At 44.8% G+C, this 17178-nt stretch overlaps 3 protein-coding genes across 3 annotated transcripts; 1 reads left to right on the forward strand and 2 right to left on the reverse strand.

Annotated features, from left to right (window-relative positions):
- Positions 1-136: 136 nt before the first annotated feature.
- Positions 137-3302, reverse strand: cd164l2 (CD164 sialomucin-like 2). Its single transcript, XM_035620664.2, has 6 exons — positions 2880-3302; positions 2383-2469; positions 1942-2034; positions 1801-1842; positions 1431-1584; positions 137-1181 (listed from the first exon to the last, which is right to left on the reverse strand). The coding sequence occupies exons 1-6, from the start codon at positions 2956-2958 to the stop codon at positions 1166-1168; spliced, it is 471 nt and encodes a 156-aa protein (XP_035476557.1). The 5' UTR covers positions 2959-3302; the 3' UTR covers positions 137-1165.
- A 2466-nt stretch (positions 3303-5768) lies between these two features.
- On the forward strand, positions 5769-8939 carry gpr3 (G protein-coupled receptor 3). The gene is made up of 2 exons (XM_035621501.2): positions 5769-6049; positions 7305-8939. The coding sequence occupies exon 2, from the start codon at positions 7333-7335 to the stop codon at positions 8323-8325; it is 993 nt and encodes a 330-aa protein (XP_035477394.1). The 5' UTR covers positions 5769-6049; positions 7305-7332; the 3' UTR covers positions 8326-8939.
- A 472-nt stretch (positions 8940-9411) lies between these two features.
- wasf2 (WASP family member 2) lies at positions 9412-17103 on the reverse strand. The gene is made up of 9 exons (XM_035619908.2): positions 16948-17103; positions 15631-15801; positions 15239-15373; positions 14950-15103; positions 13905-14022; positions 13681-13802; positions 12744-12902; positions 11961-12454; positions 9412-10905 (listed from the first exon to the last, which is right to left on the reverse strand). The coding sequence occupies exons 2-9, from the start codon at positions 15761-15763 to the stop codon at positions 10748-10750; spliced, it is 1473 nt and encodes a 490-aa protein (XP_035475801.1). The 5' UTR covers positions 15764-15801; positions 16948-17103; the 3' UTR covers positions 9412-10747.
- Positions 17104-17178: the final 75 nt, after the last annotated feature.

Consider the following 17178-nt stretch of genomic DNA (forward strand, 5'->3'; position numbering starts at 1 on the left):
TCTGTTCACTCGCCCTGCTGGTGCAGGCAAATAAGCATTCAACAGATACTGTACAATCTCTCACAGTGATTACCACTTCCTAATTGGCATGCGAGACAAACATGACTCACACACACACACACACACACACACACACTGAGAGAAACAGGTATTTATTATTCGTTTATTCAGACTGCCAGTGAAGCATTTTATAATCACAAACCTTACCAGTATTAACATGAGTAAACAGCGTTATTAAAGGGTTAAATTTGATATGTATATCATGTAAATAAGAGCAATCAAAAGTGAAATCTCCATGAAAATGAACTTCATGACAGCAACAAAAAAAACACAGAGACATTTGTGAGGGTTCTTTTTTGGAAGAACCCTCTCTACATCTAATACGTCTAAAATGTCATAGATTATAATGTGTAATTTACTACTTTCCCACAAGTGGGGTTTTATGGACCTCTGGGAGTCCACAAGATTTCTCCTAAGTTCCCCAGACAAGCTATTTCACTCACCACAAGTTGATGTATAAAATACATACATAGGAAACAATAGTTTTAGCTTTTGAATTCAGTAAAACTATACTCACATACTGAAGAACTCCTAGATGATAGAGAAAAATTCAGTTCCAGTCTCATTTTGAAGTATTTTAGTCTACTTGAAAAAAACAGTTCAAAATGCCTCTAATAACCTTGTCTGACCTCCTGTCTACATGGGATTATATCGCCCTTTCCCATAACTGCACTGTAATGTTTACACAGTTGAAACATTAGATAGCCTACAGCTGGATGCTTGTTGTTTGAAGGCGGACCAACTCTCTACTAGTTAAATTAGCTTTGGTAAATTTATTTGTGTTGGGTTTTAATCACAAAGATGAATCGCTGAAACAATCAGAGCCATTTTGTTTCCCCGTTTGTTTGACTGTATGACTACTCACAGCCGATATGTCTCTGAAATATGAATGAGATGCTTTACTCAGTGAACACATGCACAGACACTCGTTACACAATGCAGCAATCTGAGGAAAAGTAGCCTCTTATAAGCACACCCAGGGGGGACCAATCCAAAAATGACATAAGGCTCAGAAGGACAAAAAAAAACCACACACACACAAGTCGATGAGTCACTGCTCTGACGTCCTGCACACTCATCTGCTTGTCCTTCACACATCTTGACTTCATTGTGGCTGCTCTCTGTGTGAAGACAGACATAATTTTGACATGGACAGATGAGGTTTTGATCAGAATCACAATACAAACCCAGAGGGATGTTGAAGGTGAAATGCCTGTCGGGTGCTGTTTATTGCCCCTACCACTAGAGGCTGCTGTTGCGCCAAGTCATTATCACTGCACACAGTGACGCAAGCCTTTACACACACTTACTTAAACTGATACGGTCGCGCTAAATTCTCTGTTCTCTAACACCTACGTGCACATACTCACATGGGGTCATAGTTGCTCTGCTCTTTGGATTTGAGGAAGCGCATGGCGAAGAAGCCGCCTGCCTGCAGGCACAGCACCAGTATGATGCCGCCGATGAAACTGGACATGTCAAACTTGGCCTGGGAGAACTCTGGAGATGAGTTGTTGTCAGCACCTGGAGGGAAAGGACAGATTTAATGGCATTATGGGTTTAATGGGTGAAATGACATGAAAGCAAGGTGGGAAAAGAGAAGAGTGACAGTTTTCTCCTTTTCTGAATGAGTGAGTGGAGGAACATTTTACTCAGCCCTTGTGGGAATAATAAATGTTTGACGCATGAGAACAGGGAGGGGGAGTGAGGGGATGCTGGAGAAAAGCTGATATAATTTACCTGAGTCACCTTCACTTCCTCCCTCAGCTACCGTCTCCACAACTGGGAAATGGAACATGCAAAAGAGATGATAGTCACCAAGGCTGCTCGAGCTTGAGGTATATTTGATTTGTGTCGGTTTCAGAGGGAGCTGTTAGATACCTGTGCACAATTCAGACACTCGGGTCCAGCTGCAGTTCATGGAGTTGTCCGCTGAGTCGCCCTCATCAGTCACACACATGCCTGTGTCATTACCTTAGACAGAAAGAACAGGTATTTTTTTATTGTGTGTGTGTGTGTGTGTGTGTGTGTGTGTGTGTGTGTGTGTGTGTGTGTGTGTATGTGTGTGTGTGTGTGTGTGTGTGTGTGTGTGTGTGTGTGCGCGTATGTGTGTGTGTGTGTGTGTGTGTGTTCCTAGCATACTAAATAATTCAGTCATCTTGTACAAACTAGGGAAGCTTATGTTACAGTAGCTGTGATGATTGAATTACTATCAGAAGTCAAAGGTGCGTCTGTGTGTGTGCGTGTGCGTGTGTGTGGGTGTGTGTGTGTGTGTGTGTGTGTGTGTGTGTGTGTGTGTGTGTGTGCGTGCGTGTGCGTCACCATCTGGACAAAGCCTCCAGACACAGCCTGTCAGGTTGAGCATGGACTCTCCAACGCACAAGTCACATGACTCAGCTTGAGAACAATCTGTAGGAGGGGGAAAACTGGCAAGTCAATTGGAAGTGTCAGTCATTGCCAAGTGATTGGCCGATGCAAAATTATCTTCCCAGAAAAACATTTAGAAATCATTAATTACTGCAAAAAAGTCCCACCAGTCTGGACAGTGTCAGAATAAGCAAAAGTGAGTGGGCAAGAGACGAGCGTCACGCCAAAGAAAGGATTTTAGATTCCACTTCAGCTCTCACACTTTCACTTCTTGTCAGTTTTTTGCAAACACACTGAGGAGCAAGCCATCTCCATTGCAAAATGAAGGACAGAAATGCTCACGGTGGAGTCAAAGAAAGATACAAAGTGTAGGAAGACACCAGCAGGTGTCTACACTGAGACAGTCTTATAGTATAGTAAGAGGATATTTAAATATGTGGATGCACCCTTACCTGACAGTGAGGAAACAGAGGGCACCATTGCTAGAAGCAGCAGTGTGGAACAAAGAACCTTCAATACCACCTGCTGCATCCTGACAGCCACAAAGCACCAAGGTCTGGCAAACGACAGCTGGAAACGTAGTTTCTATCAACAAGAACGTTTTCGGTAAAAATGTCTTCGGTAAGTCCTCAAAACAGTATCCAGTAGTCGCAAAGAGAGAAATGGTTCCTGGCTAGGGCACAGAGACAGGGAAAAAGACAGGAGGCACAGAGAACTGTGTAACATGAGCGACACCCAAACTCGTTTCCCCAGCAACCAATTGGCCCACCTCGACACTCCTGAAATACACACCAGTTAGGAGGGATGACACCTGCTTACCTCAGCAGGCCGGCCATGCGCACGCTTGCACTCACAACTATGGGTGGTTGTTCTAGGATTTTGGTTCCCAACCTGGGGGCTCAAGACCCCACGAAAAAACAAATTCCATGGCTATCCATCCAATAGTTATTGAGATATTTAAGACCAAAGTGGCGTAGTGGCCGACCGACCGACATTGCAAACCATGCTGCTACCAAGAGTAGAAATATATTTCTGTTTTCTCTTCTGACTTTTTGAGTTTGTATTTTTCTTTTGAAATACAATCAATACCTACCAGTGCCTTGTCTGCTACAAGGGTATAACGTGACGATGGGTCACCATCAGCTGCATTTTAAGCATGGTGGCAACCGCTGTTCTACAATCGGCGAGAGTCAATTTGCCGCTTGACTCAAACAATGATCTGACTAAGACTGTTCATCAGCTCATTTACTCATTTTAATTCCGGGCGCCTCTATATACAGTAGCAGTTAATAATATGTGTGTCTTTAGTCATCCAAACCAACTAAAACAGCTGCAGTGGACAACGTTGATCTGGGAAGTAGAGGGGTGACTTCGCAGTTGGCCTGTCATGTATCTCAAACATAAGCTATTTGCATATGAAGAATAACTCAAGAGAAGGTTTTGGGGCGCACTGAACTCTTCACTATGAAGCTCATGAAAAGCAATCGGAGCTTGAGTTGATGTCGTTTTGTTACAGGAGCACAAATGTGCATTTTGTAATCAGCGACAGACCCATTTTTCCTCAGCTGTGTAGCATACTGGGTGGATGATAATGATGCGGAAGTTGGAGAAGCATAAAGGGGGGATCGGGGTGCCCGACCCTGAGATGGGTTCATAACCCCTGTGGTATGGCTACGCCCCTGCAGGCAAACATGCACCAGTGCGATGAGTAATGTGTCTGAGTGTCGCGTTGTCACGCACGGACCTAGCCGCTCAAAACCAGGTGAAGCCAGTGTCACGACACACTTTTCATCTTAATGCAGCGAACTCCACCATCACCATGCACCTCCATCACCATGGTGATGGTGGAGGCTCACGCACACACCCACATCTCCTCCTCCATGTGCTCTCTCTCTGTCTGGGAGGGTGAGAGCCGCAGCTCCCCCGGCGTCGTGTGTTGGCGTGACGTAAAAGAAAAGAAAATACGGTAAAATGAAAAATAAGTAGAGGCATGTTCCGCAGGCCCGTCTGACACGATTCCCTCCCACCGATGCTCCCACGCTGCTTGCATAACGAAAAATCTATACACCGGCGACAAAACCACCGGGTAATGCTGAGATGTACGGCCCGGGGCGACCAGACGACAGGCTGGTATTAATACAAGAATTTATGATCCAACTGGATAACAGACACGAGTCCAGTGGAATAATAATACGAATATATAGAGTGGTATGGACTTTAAAATCATCTGCTCCTCACGACATCCCTCCAGTATGGCAATGACACGAAAAAAGAATTCTACTGTGTCAAGGGCTTCTTCAGATCCCCTTCGTGACGTAGGGTTTATCGGCAGGAAGTGTGTCCTAATATGGCCCGAGCAGGACGACCCCGCCCCCCAGTGTAGCGCATCGATATGCGCGGCCTCGCTCAGCCCACTCTCCTGCAGGCGCCCACGCTCACCATTAAACCGGGGAAGCCACGAATCCCCCCTGCTGCTGCACGCCGTCACGTTACTGTAGGACCGTGACTCTATCAACTGATGCCTGAATGAAATCACATGATTATGAATCAGATTTTCTTCTTTTTTTTAAAGCAAATGACAGCAATGTGCAAATCAATTTCAACGAGATAACACGCAAAACAAATATCATATGCAGGTGTTGTCTGAGTACAGGAAAACCCTCTCTCTCTCTCTCTCTCTCTCTCTCTCTCTCTCTCTCTCCATACACCATACAATCACGGATTTCGAATCCATTTTGCAGATACCATCACGTGTTTCTTCAAGTAACCTGTTCATTTCTGGTGCTGTTTTTGTGCAGATGTTTCCGGCTGAATTATCATGTATGAGTCACTGTTTCTGCCCTATTCCTATAAATCCGCGAATGCGCCTCTCCCTGTGCACATCCATAAAGTAATTCTTATTAATTATGGCACATTTGTGTTCCTTTTCTCCGCTCGGTCGGGCTCAGCTGGTGGACATTTTGACGCGAAGTGTCTGTTTCACGCACGCACGTCGTGTTCTCCCCATGAGTCATCCCGATGCGTTTCAGCACCGTGGACAGCGGCCGCAGCCCCGACACGCCTGAGCCCTGCCCAACACAGACACAGAACAATACCCCCTCAGCCACCCGTGGCCCCAGGTACCTTGTTGAGAAAGTGTGTGTATTTGGGGGGGGGGGGGGCTTTGATACACGAAACGAGAACCAGGAGCGCGAGTGAGCCGCAGTGGGAGGGGCGACAGCGATGCCGCATTTTTCTGAATGAAATTACTCCGTGTACCCCCCCTTCCCTGCCCGCACCCTCGGTGCCGACCCCCGATTGGTCGAGCCTCCCGGCCGCTGACGTCAGACAGGGGTCTCTTGTGGACGAGTCCGCGCGCAAGAGGATCCATTCTGCCTCCCGTACGCGCTCCGGAGAGACTGAAGAAAAGGGAGATGCGAGAGGCGGCAAGTGAGAGTTTGGCGCGACTCGGATGAAGCACGGAGCCTCAGATACTCGGGGACTGTTCCTCCTCTTTAAAACTGGTGCCGAGCATCGCAGCGGACAGCTTCACCTCGCCTCCATCGTTTGGCTTGGATCGTCTCAGAGAAAAAAAACCTCTGGTCAGGTCCTTCAAAGGAATCAACGCCATTGCGTTTATAAGGTAAGATGAATAATTCAGCGTATGAGCCTATATATAGCCTATATGTATCTGTCTGTGCGCTGCGTGCGTGTTCATGTGTGTGTGTGTGTGTGTGTGTGTGTGTGTGTTTATGTTGGGGACATCCTCTGTGGTGCAGTGAACCTGCAATTGTGGCTGTTATATAACAGGGTCCTCCGCACCAAGAGGTAGGATGTACCTCCTCACGTTGGGATGCGAGCTGGAGGAGGAGGATGGAAGAAAGAAAAATGAACTGAGCTCAACGAGGAATAATCTTAACATGATATGTAATATCTTACAGTCATGATGTGGTATAGGATCGTAAGGCATGTACATTTCGACTTGCATCCCGATAGAGGACAAGAAGACCAGAGAGCACAAGCACATCTTAACCATGTAACAGGCAAAGTCCTCAAGCATCATTCTCATCCCAGACATGAACAATGTGTTCGGACCTTAACAAGAGGGAAACCTTGGGCTGCAGCTCCCGAGATTCACCTGGAATCCAGTTTACAGATCCCAGGAATAAAAAACGTTGTGTTATAGTGATATTGTTGAATTTCAATTCATGTTTTTGGTAACTCCAGGCTACCGATTAACAGACACATTGATGAAGAAGACCGATGGGGATGTCACTCCTGTGTGTGTGTGTGTGTGTGTGGGAAAAATGAACATATATGAGGCATAAAAAAATGTCCAGCCATGAATGGTGTGTGTATAATTTGTATTACTTTTGGATTCATAGTTTGTTTTCGCTAGTGCATAGTAGTAGTAGTAGTCTAGACTTGTAGTCCGTGGTCTTTTTAGTGAAATCTCATTAAGGGTCAAGATGGGTTTAGGCCTTAAGTTAGTCCAACTGTGAATATAATAGCCTACGTGGAGATTGTAGCATGTCGTAAATACTAAAATACATAAATGGATACAATTTTTAAAATCCTTTTGTAAAGACGATACAGAGCATCATAACATCAGGAGCTAGAAAACATACAGTGTGACAATAACAAATACCACTTACTGCACTATGGTGTTAACTGTTTTTATATGACTCAACCGTTTTAGACAAGACAATGAGATCCTAAGATCTTAAGTTCTCCATCACCTCACACTCTCCTCAGTCACACACATGCCACATCCGGCCTCTGGCAGCTCTACAGGCTGAAACCACAGCTTCAGGTCAGGGAGAGGCTGTTTAATGGACTAATGGAGACCCACTAATGACCCGTCAGAGCTAATGTCAAACATGTCTTTTCTCTCTCAGGTTGTGTTTGTGTTACTACTGACCGGCCATGATCCTGAACGCCTCTGACCTGGGCTGGGAGGAGTCCTCAGGTGCAGACCCCTTCTTCCCTGTGGACCAGCAGGACAACCCTTCATCCTATGAGGTCCCGCCCCTCACGGTGTGGGGCGTGGCCCTGTGTGTTTCAGGAACTCTCATCGCCGCCGAGAATGCCATCGTTGTCACCACCATCTTGGCCACCCCGTCTCTACGCGCCCCCGTGTTCCTGCTGCTGGCCAGCCTCGGACTGGCGGATCTCCTGGCAGGAGTCGCCTTGATCCTTCACTTCCTCTTCCATTTCTGTGTGGAGCCCAGTGATTGGTCAGAATTGCTGACCTCGGGACTGCTGGTAACATCACTCACTGCCTCACTGTGCAGCCTGATGGGCGTTGCCCTGGACCGTTACCTGTCTCTGAGCCACGCCCTCACCTATGGCTCAGGCGAATCACGTCGCAGAGCTGCCGGCCTCCTGCTGCTGGTCTGGTTGGGTGCATGTGTCATCGGGGCGGGGCCAGCAATGGGATGGCACTGTCTGGGAGAGCCCGACTCCTGTTCTGTAGCACGGCCCCTCACGCGGGCATACCTGTCACTGCTGTGTGGAGGCTTCCTTGTGGTTGTCATGGTTACCCTGCAATTGTATGCTGGGATCTGCCGCGTGGCAAGGCGCCACGCCCACGCCATCGCCACCCAGAGGCACTTCCTCCCTGCCACACATTCATATGCAAGCAAACACAGCAGTGGGCGGGGCTTCTCTCGGTTGATCCTGGTCCTCAGTGTGTTTGTGGGCTGCTGGATGCCCTTCTCCCTCTGGGGGCTGCTGGGAGACGCGTCCAGCCCTCCTCTCTACACCTACGCCACCTTGGTGCCAGCAGCAGGCAGCTCCCTGCTGAACCCCATCCTCTACAGTCTGAGAAATAAAGACATTCGCAAGGTGCTGCTTCAGGCCTGTTGCCCCAACAGATGCACACACAACACACACATACACAACCCCGTGGATGTGTAGACTGCCAAATCCTTGCCAGAGTCGAAACGACACACAATCTATGCTAGACATATCACTGTTTGTGTGCCAAGATACACACATAGCTGCATTGACTGTCATCCAAATCCAGAACATGAAGCCTCACACACACACACACACACACACTCCCACGCACACAAGCAGCACTTTTCTGAGAGCAGTTGTCCTCCTGCAGATCAGAATGTACTGGACTGCCCTCACAGGCAGCTCGGCTGTTGCCACAAAGATTGAACGTACTGTATTCTGTGCACTTTGTGCCTCATCTAACTGTCAATTGTAGCTCCCCCGAAGAAACAATCACAGGGATGTTATATGTATAACCCCACTCATAAAAAGTGGAATTTAATGACCATCAGCACTTTAAGAGAAAAATAAGGGATGGGTTTGAAATGTAAGCCTAATCACAGCGTAATGAGAAAAAGATCCAAAGCCCACTCTTATTTACTTACACACCGTGTTCTAGATCTTTGAGATTCTATTTTGCACATGCTGTTAAAGGCACTTTGAAAGGTACTGACCATATGTTCGTGTTGCACAACCTTTTTTGAAATGAATTAATATTTTATACAAATGAATAAAAAATGTGCTTTTTTCTACTGCTTGACGTCAGCCCTATTCCTCTTCACTGCTGCCAAGGCTTTCTGTGTGTTTGTTACCCTCACTCTCAAACTCAATAAGGCTCAGACTGCTGCTCTCTGTTCCTGCATTCGGAATTATATTGTGGCACAAGCAATCTTCAATGTTATTACCATCAGTATGCATCCACCGTGTCCTTTCGAAATCTACAAAGCAGCCTTGGGACAAGGATACAAAAACCTTGTTCATATTCGCAGGAGGTTTTCCACTCCTGCAACTGTTTTTTTATTTTTACCCATATGATTCATGTTCCTACTCCCTACACAGTCAGCACTGGGCCCTGTGAAAAGGTATAAACAATGACATACAGAGGGTGAGTCATGGACGAGGCAAGAGGCCAATGCTTAACATTCTTGGGAACTTCTTATCTCACACAACACAGCATCTACACAACTCAAACATTCCCACAGAAAAAGAAACATAAACAATCGCTGTAATACACTTTATCTTTATTGAAATATCTATGATCATTAGAAAATGTAAGGCAAGAGAAGCAGAACTTTGGCTATGCACGTGGCGCAATTGTGCTTTAACACAGGCAGACTTAAAATAAAAAAGGCACTTTAAAAAAATAGGTGGTCCACACTATACATCAGTCAGTTCTACATTAGACTCATCAATGGCTGCTGTTTCATTTACTTATTTGGGAGGCTGATCAGTGGCCAGTGGGGATAAACAAAAGAAACCAGTATTGACACTGAAATGGAGCATTAAAAAGACACGTATCAGGCAGCAGGACAAGGCGACCAGCTGATTCTGATTCTACAAGGAGAGCATTGAACAAAGCATCAGAGCCAATCATCCCTGGAAAAGTTTAGAAATAGAAATGTCAGGAAGAGGTACACAACAGAGCCGCTGCACAGTACAAAATGAAACATGGTATTTGTGTATATTTCTGCATATGTTTTGTACGGTGATTTCAGCAGACGGCCCAGGTGTCTGACACCAGCCAATTCATCCCCCATCACACTGAATAATTCATTCAGGAATTTGTTTATAAGCTACAACCATTTCTCAAGGCAGGTGTTCCCATGACAACCACAGAAAAAAAAGGAGAACGAATATAAAAGTGAGGGGAAGAAAAGGGATTTATTTTTTTTTAAATGGGGGAATCTAAAGGAATGCATCCATTATATTTAGAAGATATGATTCAATATACAATATAAACTTTACATCTTTATAATATATAAATGAGGGAGAATGTTTTGATGATAACAAATTGTGTATTTCCACGGAGTACATAAAATACTGTGTATAGAAGAGTTTGCCTGTGTCTGTGTGTGTGTGTGTGTGTGTGTGTGTGTGTGTATACTCCCTCTCTATTATCCTTTGCAATGATATACTAAAGCAGATAAAACTAGGCACTTTGCCTACAGCAAACGGGCACCTGATTCAAAAAAACACTAGATAAGGACAGAGGTGATGTGTTTATGCACAGACTCAGCAGGGGGGCGTGCATCGGTTCACACAATAATCTCACGTCAATACCAGCGGCCTGTTATCCTGTGAAAGCAATGGCAAACTATGACACAACCACACTGACTGTCTCATCTTCAGATGTTGCACCTTTGAATCATTTTTGGATAAATAAAAATAAATGAGCTAAGGAATGTGATTAGTGATAGGTCACATGTACATATCATGTGCATGTCTACACACATACAAGAACTGGTACTTAAGAAGGTAATCTGAATGGAGATATTCTGATGTTGTTTAAGGGCCGACGAGAGATACGAAGGTGGTAGTGAAGGAGAAAAGGGGAGGAAGATCATTCAAACCATTCTTCATCGTCAAACTCTGAAGAGTCATCCTCACTGTCGCTGCACTCTACAGCGATACGACGGGACAGGATGGCAGCCACGTCATTTCCAAAGTGGTCCCGCTTCTCCTGCTCCCGCTGTGCCTCCGTCTTCCGCAGGTTGAAACCTAAAAGGGAGTCAAGTTAGACAGTGAGTCCGAGTACATGCCTGACCACACATATATATATAATATATATGTGTGGTCAGGCATATATATATTATATATATAAAATGTTTTAATCCACATTAAAAGTTGTTTTAAGTAGTGAAATCTATCTAGGTAAAGTTATTCTAAAATTATTTACTATGCTACATCTCGTGGTAATCAGGTAGCCGTCAGGTGTGTGATCTCACTACTTCTTCCCAGTGAAATTCTTCAAGTATATTGAGGAAAAATTTAAATGCAATAAAAGCAATAATTTAAAAGAGAGATGCATTTTCATATTGCATATATTATTGTTCTTGCTATCTCACCGATCAACAGATGGCAACAATAACATGCCAAAAAACATAATATGCGTCATCAAAACTAAGGAATGAGAATATATAAACAATGAAGCATTTTAAAACATTTGCAAATATCTCTACAGGGAGGATGGGAAAAGGTAGAAAATGATTTGTTCAGTTTCAAGGATACTCACAATGTGTTTTGGTCACAAACACTGAATATGCAATTTAGTTCACAATAAAAATTGCATTTCAGAAATCAAAACTTAAAAGTAACAATTACTTAAAATAGTCAATTTATCATACACTCTATTTGATTATTATAATTTAATTGTCTATCTGGTTGAGGTTTAGCTAATTTTGCCAATCCTGGGTAGTTTCATTTAGAAGACATTGTATTTTGCATGCTCTTTCTAGTTTTTTAACTTCTAATCTGAAAAGGAATAGTAGTGTTTAAGAGTCACATTTAAAAAGCATAACTAAATACTCTATACCCTCTTCCTAGCCCAGACCCCCATGTGTCTCTGCTACATTTAACCACATTGGGCAGATTAAACAGTGTGAGGTTCATTGGAAATGATGGTAGAACATATTGTAAGTAATAAGACTGCTAAAAATATTATAATTGGTGGTTATACAGATTGCTGTTGAAGTATTTTACTTGTGTCTCCAGTTTCAACTGTAATTCAGCCAAGACTGCAGTTTTATACTGATCGGTGTCCTAATGTGCTTTACCTTGTCGGATGGCCTGCAGCAGGTCACTGCGAGCGCCCCCGGCTGGTTCCTCCTGCGCTTTTGGAGCAGAACTGGGCGCCGCCAACCCACCACCACCCGAGGGAGCAGAAATATTAAAGGATGTAGGAGGAGGGCCAGGGGGAGGTGGAGGAGGAGGGGGAGGTGGAGGACCACCACCTGCAGGCATAGGGGGTGGAGGAGGAGGAGGAGAAACAGTGGACAGAGCAGGTGGAGGAGGCGGAGCGGGTGGGGAGGGATAGGCGGCAGGAGACGAGGAGAAGGGAGGAGGGGAAGGTGGGGCGTCAAAGCCAGAGGGAGGCGGGGGAATCCCAAAGCCAGAGGGTGGTGGGGGAGGAGGAGGTGCGGGGGGAGGGGCAAGGTTGGGGCGGGAGTTGGATGGAGAAGAAGCCATTGGGGGAGCAGGGGGTGGGTGGCTTGGACTGAGCACGCTGACACGTTTCTGGGTTGGTGCTCCATACGGTCCATCATTGTACCTGTAAGTGATGGAGATGAAGTTAGAGATAAAGGGGAAAAATTAAATGGCCACTTTATTTCCCATGATTATCCTTCATGTTTTTGGCACCTGCAACCTCCACAGCTCATGTTCACTAAAGAATCAAAGGCTGAAAGTGAACAGTGGGTGTATAATCCACTCTGCTCCTGTTGAATCTTACAACCTTAAAAGGATGAGTATGTTGTTCGAGTGTTGTGCGGGTGTACGCTCATTACATGCTGGCAGTGTGCTGGCAGTATGTGTGTGCCTGTATGCGTGGTGCTACATACGCCATGTCTGGAGGTGGAGGAGGCAGGAAGTCATTGGGGCCAGGCATAGGGAGAGGGGAGTCGGGATCATAAGCGTAGGAGCCGGTACTCTGCTCAAGGCCTTCAAAGGTGTAGCCATCTCCAGATCCAATGCTGCCATTCAGACCCTCTGAGGAATTCCTTCAAAATAAATTGAAGACAAAATAAATCCCATATCCTCAGAAACACGGCCAAACATGAACCATGATAAAAGATACCTGTCATTCACAACCTTAATTGGCAGCTGTGGGTCGTGTACCGTTTTTTCACGTGCATGGACAATGGAACAATTTTAAGAGGAAGTATCATGAATGCTTTTAAAAACAGCAGACACAAATAGCAACACTGACATTGGTTCACACAGCTATTAAAATAACAAGCACAGATAGTGCAGTAAGCACAAAGATAATGGCTCGTCCTTCAATTTAATGTTTTTTTTCTCGTCAAGTCTGGCATGCGAAGAAAGCCACTGGCTCATACAACCAGAGAAACGAAGAATAAATAACAGACAAAAAAGCATTAAAAGATGTATGTCATATGTAAACATTAAGACATTAAATGTTATATTTTAACATTAAAATGCTATAATCTAAAGATAATCAACCCCTAAGCCCCGCTATGACTCACACATTTGTTTACTGCAGTTTGCCAATGACAGCTAGCTCCACACCCGAACCCCCCTGAGAACGTTTTTGGACAGGACATACCAGCCATATCACTGTGTACAGATCGGTTGATAAGAAAGGAGAGCTTGGAGTTCTGTACTTTTACTGTGTTAACTAGAGGCAGAAATAAGGAATTCGCTAAGTCATTAATTTTTAAGTTACTGTTGAATTGCACTTAAAGGTCTCTCGGGTCTGTGGATGACCAGTACACACCCCATTAACCTGCAGCGACTTCAATCAATCTCTAAACTCACATCAGGTCATTCTTTGGCACCACAAACTCCTCTCCCATCTTGCGGCGTTCCCATTCATCCTTCCGGGTCTTGATCTTTCGTGGATTGAGCGTCCGTTGGTTCAGATGGTCTTTCTTCTCCTTCTACTCAGAAAGGAGGGGGAAAAAAATAATAAGATGAATTGGATCCAAATGCTTTTTAATTTGATGTTACTTGTGAACTTGTTTCATGTTTTTCCTTCTCACTCTGTGTTTGCGCCTCTCCTTCATGATGTCCTTGGTGTCCTGCAGCATCTTCTCCTTCCACAGGTCAAAGAAGTAGGAGGGATCAGTGTAAAACTTCAGGGCCTCCTTCCCGTCATCCCTGTAGACAACCATTTACAACCATTATAATTACATTTGGGTTTACACTTTATGTTATCTAATGTGCATAGACATAAAAATCATTCAGTGTCTGAGGACAGATCATTTATCTGCCTACCCCTTCCCTTTCAGCTCAGCTAAAGAGACCTTTACTCGAAACAGGTTATTTTGCTTTTATAACATAATTGGGCAAGCTTACACTCTCACTCTGCATCACTGATGCCACTGCAGCAGTGGCTGATTATACATACTTTTTCCTCCACCACTGTGACCTGCTTCTGTGCTGGTTTCTAATTAACCATACTTCCCACATCACGTCGTGCCTCATGCATTATTTATATTGGGGATCTCACCTCAGCTGGCTTGTGACAGTAATTGTTTTCTCCAAAGCACTTTTCCCACTGCTGCTTTGATTCAATGAACTAACTAAGTAGAGGCAGTAACATTTAACACAAATGATCCAGCTCCATTTGCATTTCACTAACAGAATCTGTTTGGTCATGTAAATGGGTCAAAGCTATTTTCTCTGTACCACGTTTACTAATAAAATGTAGTGAAACTTAACTGAACTACATAGCATGCTGAATACTAGCAACATGTCAGCAAATGTCTGACATTTCGGTGATATCTGACATCACAAATATTGTAATTCTGCAACGGTCCATTCTGGTTTTAATTGAAGACAGAGCCTCAGTAAGACTAACACACAGAGGCATTTGTTTGATATTCACCGTCTGATGAGGATGGAGAGCGTGTGCATCAGAGAGGTGGGTTTCAATAACTCATATTCATGACAAAAATACATCATGTGCATGTTTCCATGCGTGCAGACACGTGCACTCACGTGGCCCTTCTATTCCATGCACGTTATGCAGCATTTAATGAATACGAGCACTGAGTGTGCATGTGTGTGCATGACGAGTCCTACCGATATTGGCTGAGGTAGTTGAGCGGTGGAGGCGGATCACAGGTCTTGTAGGTGTCTTGTACGGGCATTGGCAGAGACGGTCTGGTGAACAACTGTTGATCCTGGGTCACACTGCTGCGGAAGGCCTTACGTGTGGTGATCCCCTGGAGAGAGACTGAAAGAAAACAGACAGAAGGAACACAGACATTACTAAATAGTTATTATTTTGAATATCATTCAAAGTACTAATGAACTACTTCAATACTAACAGAAATAGCAAAAGGTAACTGTGACATGTGGCAGTACTTACTCTCCTCCTCTTTGGGGTCCAGCTGTGTGACTTTGACCTGCAGACGATCCACTCGTTCTCCCAGTGTATTTACTCTGATGGCAAACGCTCCTGCCTGGACAAACAGCTCGCCAAACACATCCTCTGCATACTTACCTACAAACACATAGACACACATTGTCTCACAAACATGCACAATAGATACATATCTGATTGAATGTTGCTATTACTTTGAGATTGCTTTTAGCAATGAGAAGTGCTCTATAAATTAAATGTATTATTATCATTATTATTATTATATCTATAATTCTCAACGACTTAAAAGTGAAAGTGTGGCAACAACACACACTTCACGCACATCTTCCATGTGTCATGAACCATTCACACCATATTTTATTGACAAGCACACTCACTGAGGCTGCCGAGCTGGCGGATGATGTTGGCCAGGCTGATGTTGGTGACACATTCCAGCTCACTGTGAATGTTCGTCGGGATGGTCTGGCGGCACACATGCCGCGGCTCGATATTCCTCGTCACCAAAGGCATGGTGGCGTGGGTTGTGGTGGGTGGGTGGGTGCCCAACCCTGATGGGATAAGAGAAGGAAGGTCATTTGGGAAAAAGATAAAAGGAATATCAAGACACTATACCACAGCTCTGAGGCACAGATGTGGAGATGTATCTGTCACACTAATGGGTCTACTGCTTAAACAAGTAGTTGATTATATGATAGTTAATGGGTAGATTATTAATCAACAAACACTTTGATTGTTGATGATCAGTTAAGTAACGTTTTGAAGCAAAAACACAGACTATTCATTGGTAACACTCTATCATCCTTGAACTAATATTTGTGGGGTGGTTCAACTGTTGGTTCGAATACATATAAATGTTTTTGTACAGTTTACTTGATGATGAAAATAATTGTCAATTGTATCCCTGAATAAGTCCCATGCCCACGTGACCCCCTGACGAGACGTGTATAAATATACACTGAAGTCAGACCAGAGCTAAAGCAGAAGCAAAACTGAGGCTTTGCTTCACTCGGGAAATCCGCACGGCTCATGTGAACGAAACTGGGGCAAAACGTAGTCGTAGAATAAAGTTGGCCGAGTAACGATGCTGCACGATTCCGCTTGGAATAGAGTCAATATTTCAAATAGTGCTGGACAAAGCGCGCTCAGTGTGTGTGTGTGTGTGTGTGTGTGTGAACTCTCAGTGCCATATGGAGAACCGCAGTGACTCAGTCCAGCTCACCGGGGCTGTCAGACGTCAGTGCACCCCGCAGGAGCTTCCTATTCCCCACTTCGATGGCTCCATTTACACGTCTTTCAAGTTAACGTCGAGAATACCGAAGTCACGGTACAACGTGTCAGTGTGTGTGTGTGTGTGTGTGTGGGGGGGGTTAACGTTGGGCAGTGACTTGCAGTCAACCGCCGTCTGACACATTTGACAAGCCGACGTTAGTAAGTCGTGACTGTTTGGAAGTTTAATATCTTGGATACGCCGAGAACTGTATCCTAAATAGGTGACTACAAGTCAAATAAAAATGACTTTGACACTTTTACACCCACAACATTAGCTAAGGGCTAATGTGTAACTTGGGATCTCGGCCTTGTCAGAGCAGGAAGTAACTTGAAGGCGCTACTTATCTCGAAGGAGCAGCCAAAATACGTATGGTTAACATTCTTCACTTTATGAACACAACACGGACTGGACACACTTTACTCACCGTCAAAAGCGGCCGCTGTAGGTTTTTCTCTACACACTCAGGCGGTGTCAAGATTTGTACAGAAATGTTGTGCGGTACAGTATGAGGACGGGCGAAACACAGACCTCACAAGTCCCGGGATTGTGAACTTCTGATTGGTCAGGAGACTAGGTTCCTCGAAGCGGATTGGTTACCGCGCCCTTTGACGCATTCTGCCGAGTACAGGATGTGGAAATTTCAACGTAAAGAGCG

This window comes from Scophthalmus maximus, chromosome 22, assembly GCF_022379125.1.
Source record: "Scophthalmus maximus strain ysfricsl-2021 chromosome 22, ASM2237912v1, whole genome shotgun sequence".
Classification (NCBI taxonomy): Eukaryota; Metazoa; Chordata; class Actinopteri; order Pleuronectiformes; family Scophthalmidae; genus Scophthalmus; species Scophthalmus maximus.

Coding starts and splice junctions, on each gene's coding strand:
- cd164l2 (XM_035620664.2), bottom strand. CDS start 2,958: ATGCAGCAGGTGGTATTGAAGGTTCTTTGTTCCACACTGCTGCTTCTA. Junction 1,843..1,941: donor AGTGTCTGAATTGTGCACAG/GTATCTAACAGC, acceptor TCCATTTCCCAG/TTGTGGAGACGGTAGCTGAG. Junction 1,585..1,800: donor AGGAAGTGAAGGTGACTCAG/GTAAATTATATC, acceptor CTTTCCCTCCAG/GTGCTGACAACAACTCATCT.
- gpr3 (XM_035621501.2), top strand. CDS start 7,333: ATGATCCTGAACGCCTCTGACCTGGGCTGGGAGGAGTCCTCAGGTGCA.
- wasf2 (XM_035619908.2), bottom strand. CDS start 15,763: ATGCCTTTGGTGACGAGGAATATCGAGCCGCGGCATGTGTGCCGCCAG. Junction 13,803..13,904: donor AGGAGAGGCGCAAACACAGA/GTGAGAAGGAAA, acceptor CTTTCTGAGTAG/AAGGAGAAGAAAGACCATCT. Junction 10,906..11,960: donor GCTGCAGGCCATCCGACAAG/GTAAAGCACATT, acceptor ACTCCCTTTTAG/GTTTCAACCTGCGGAAGACG.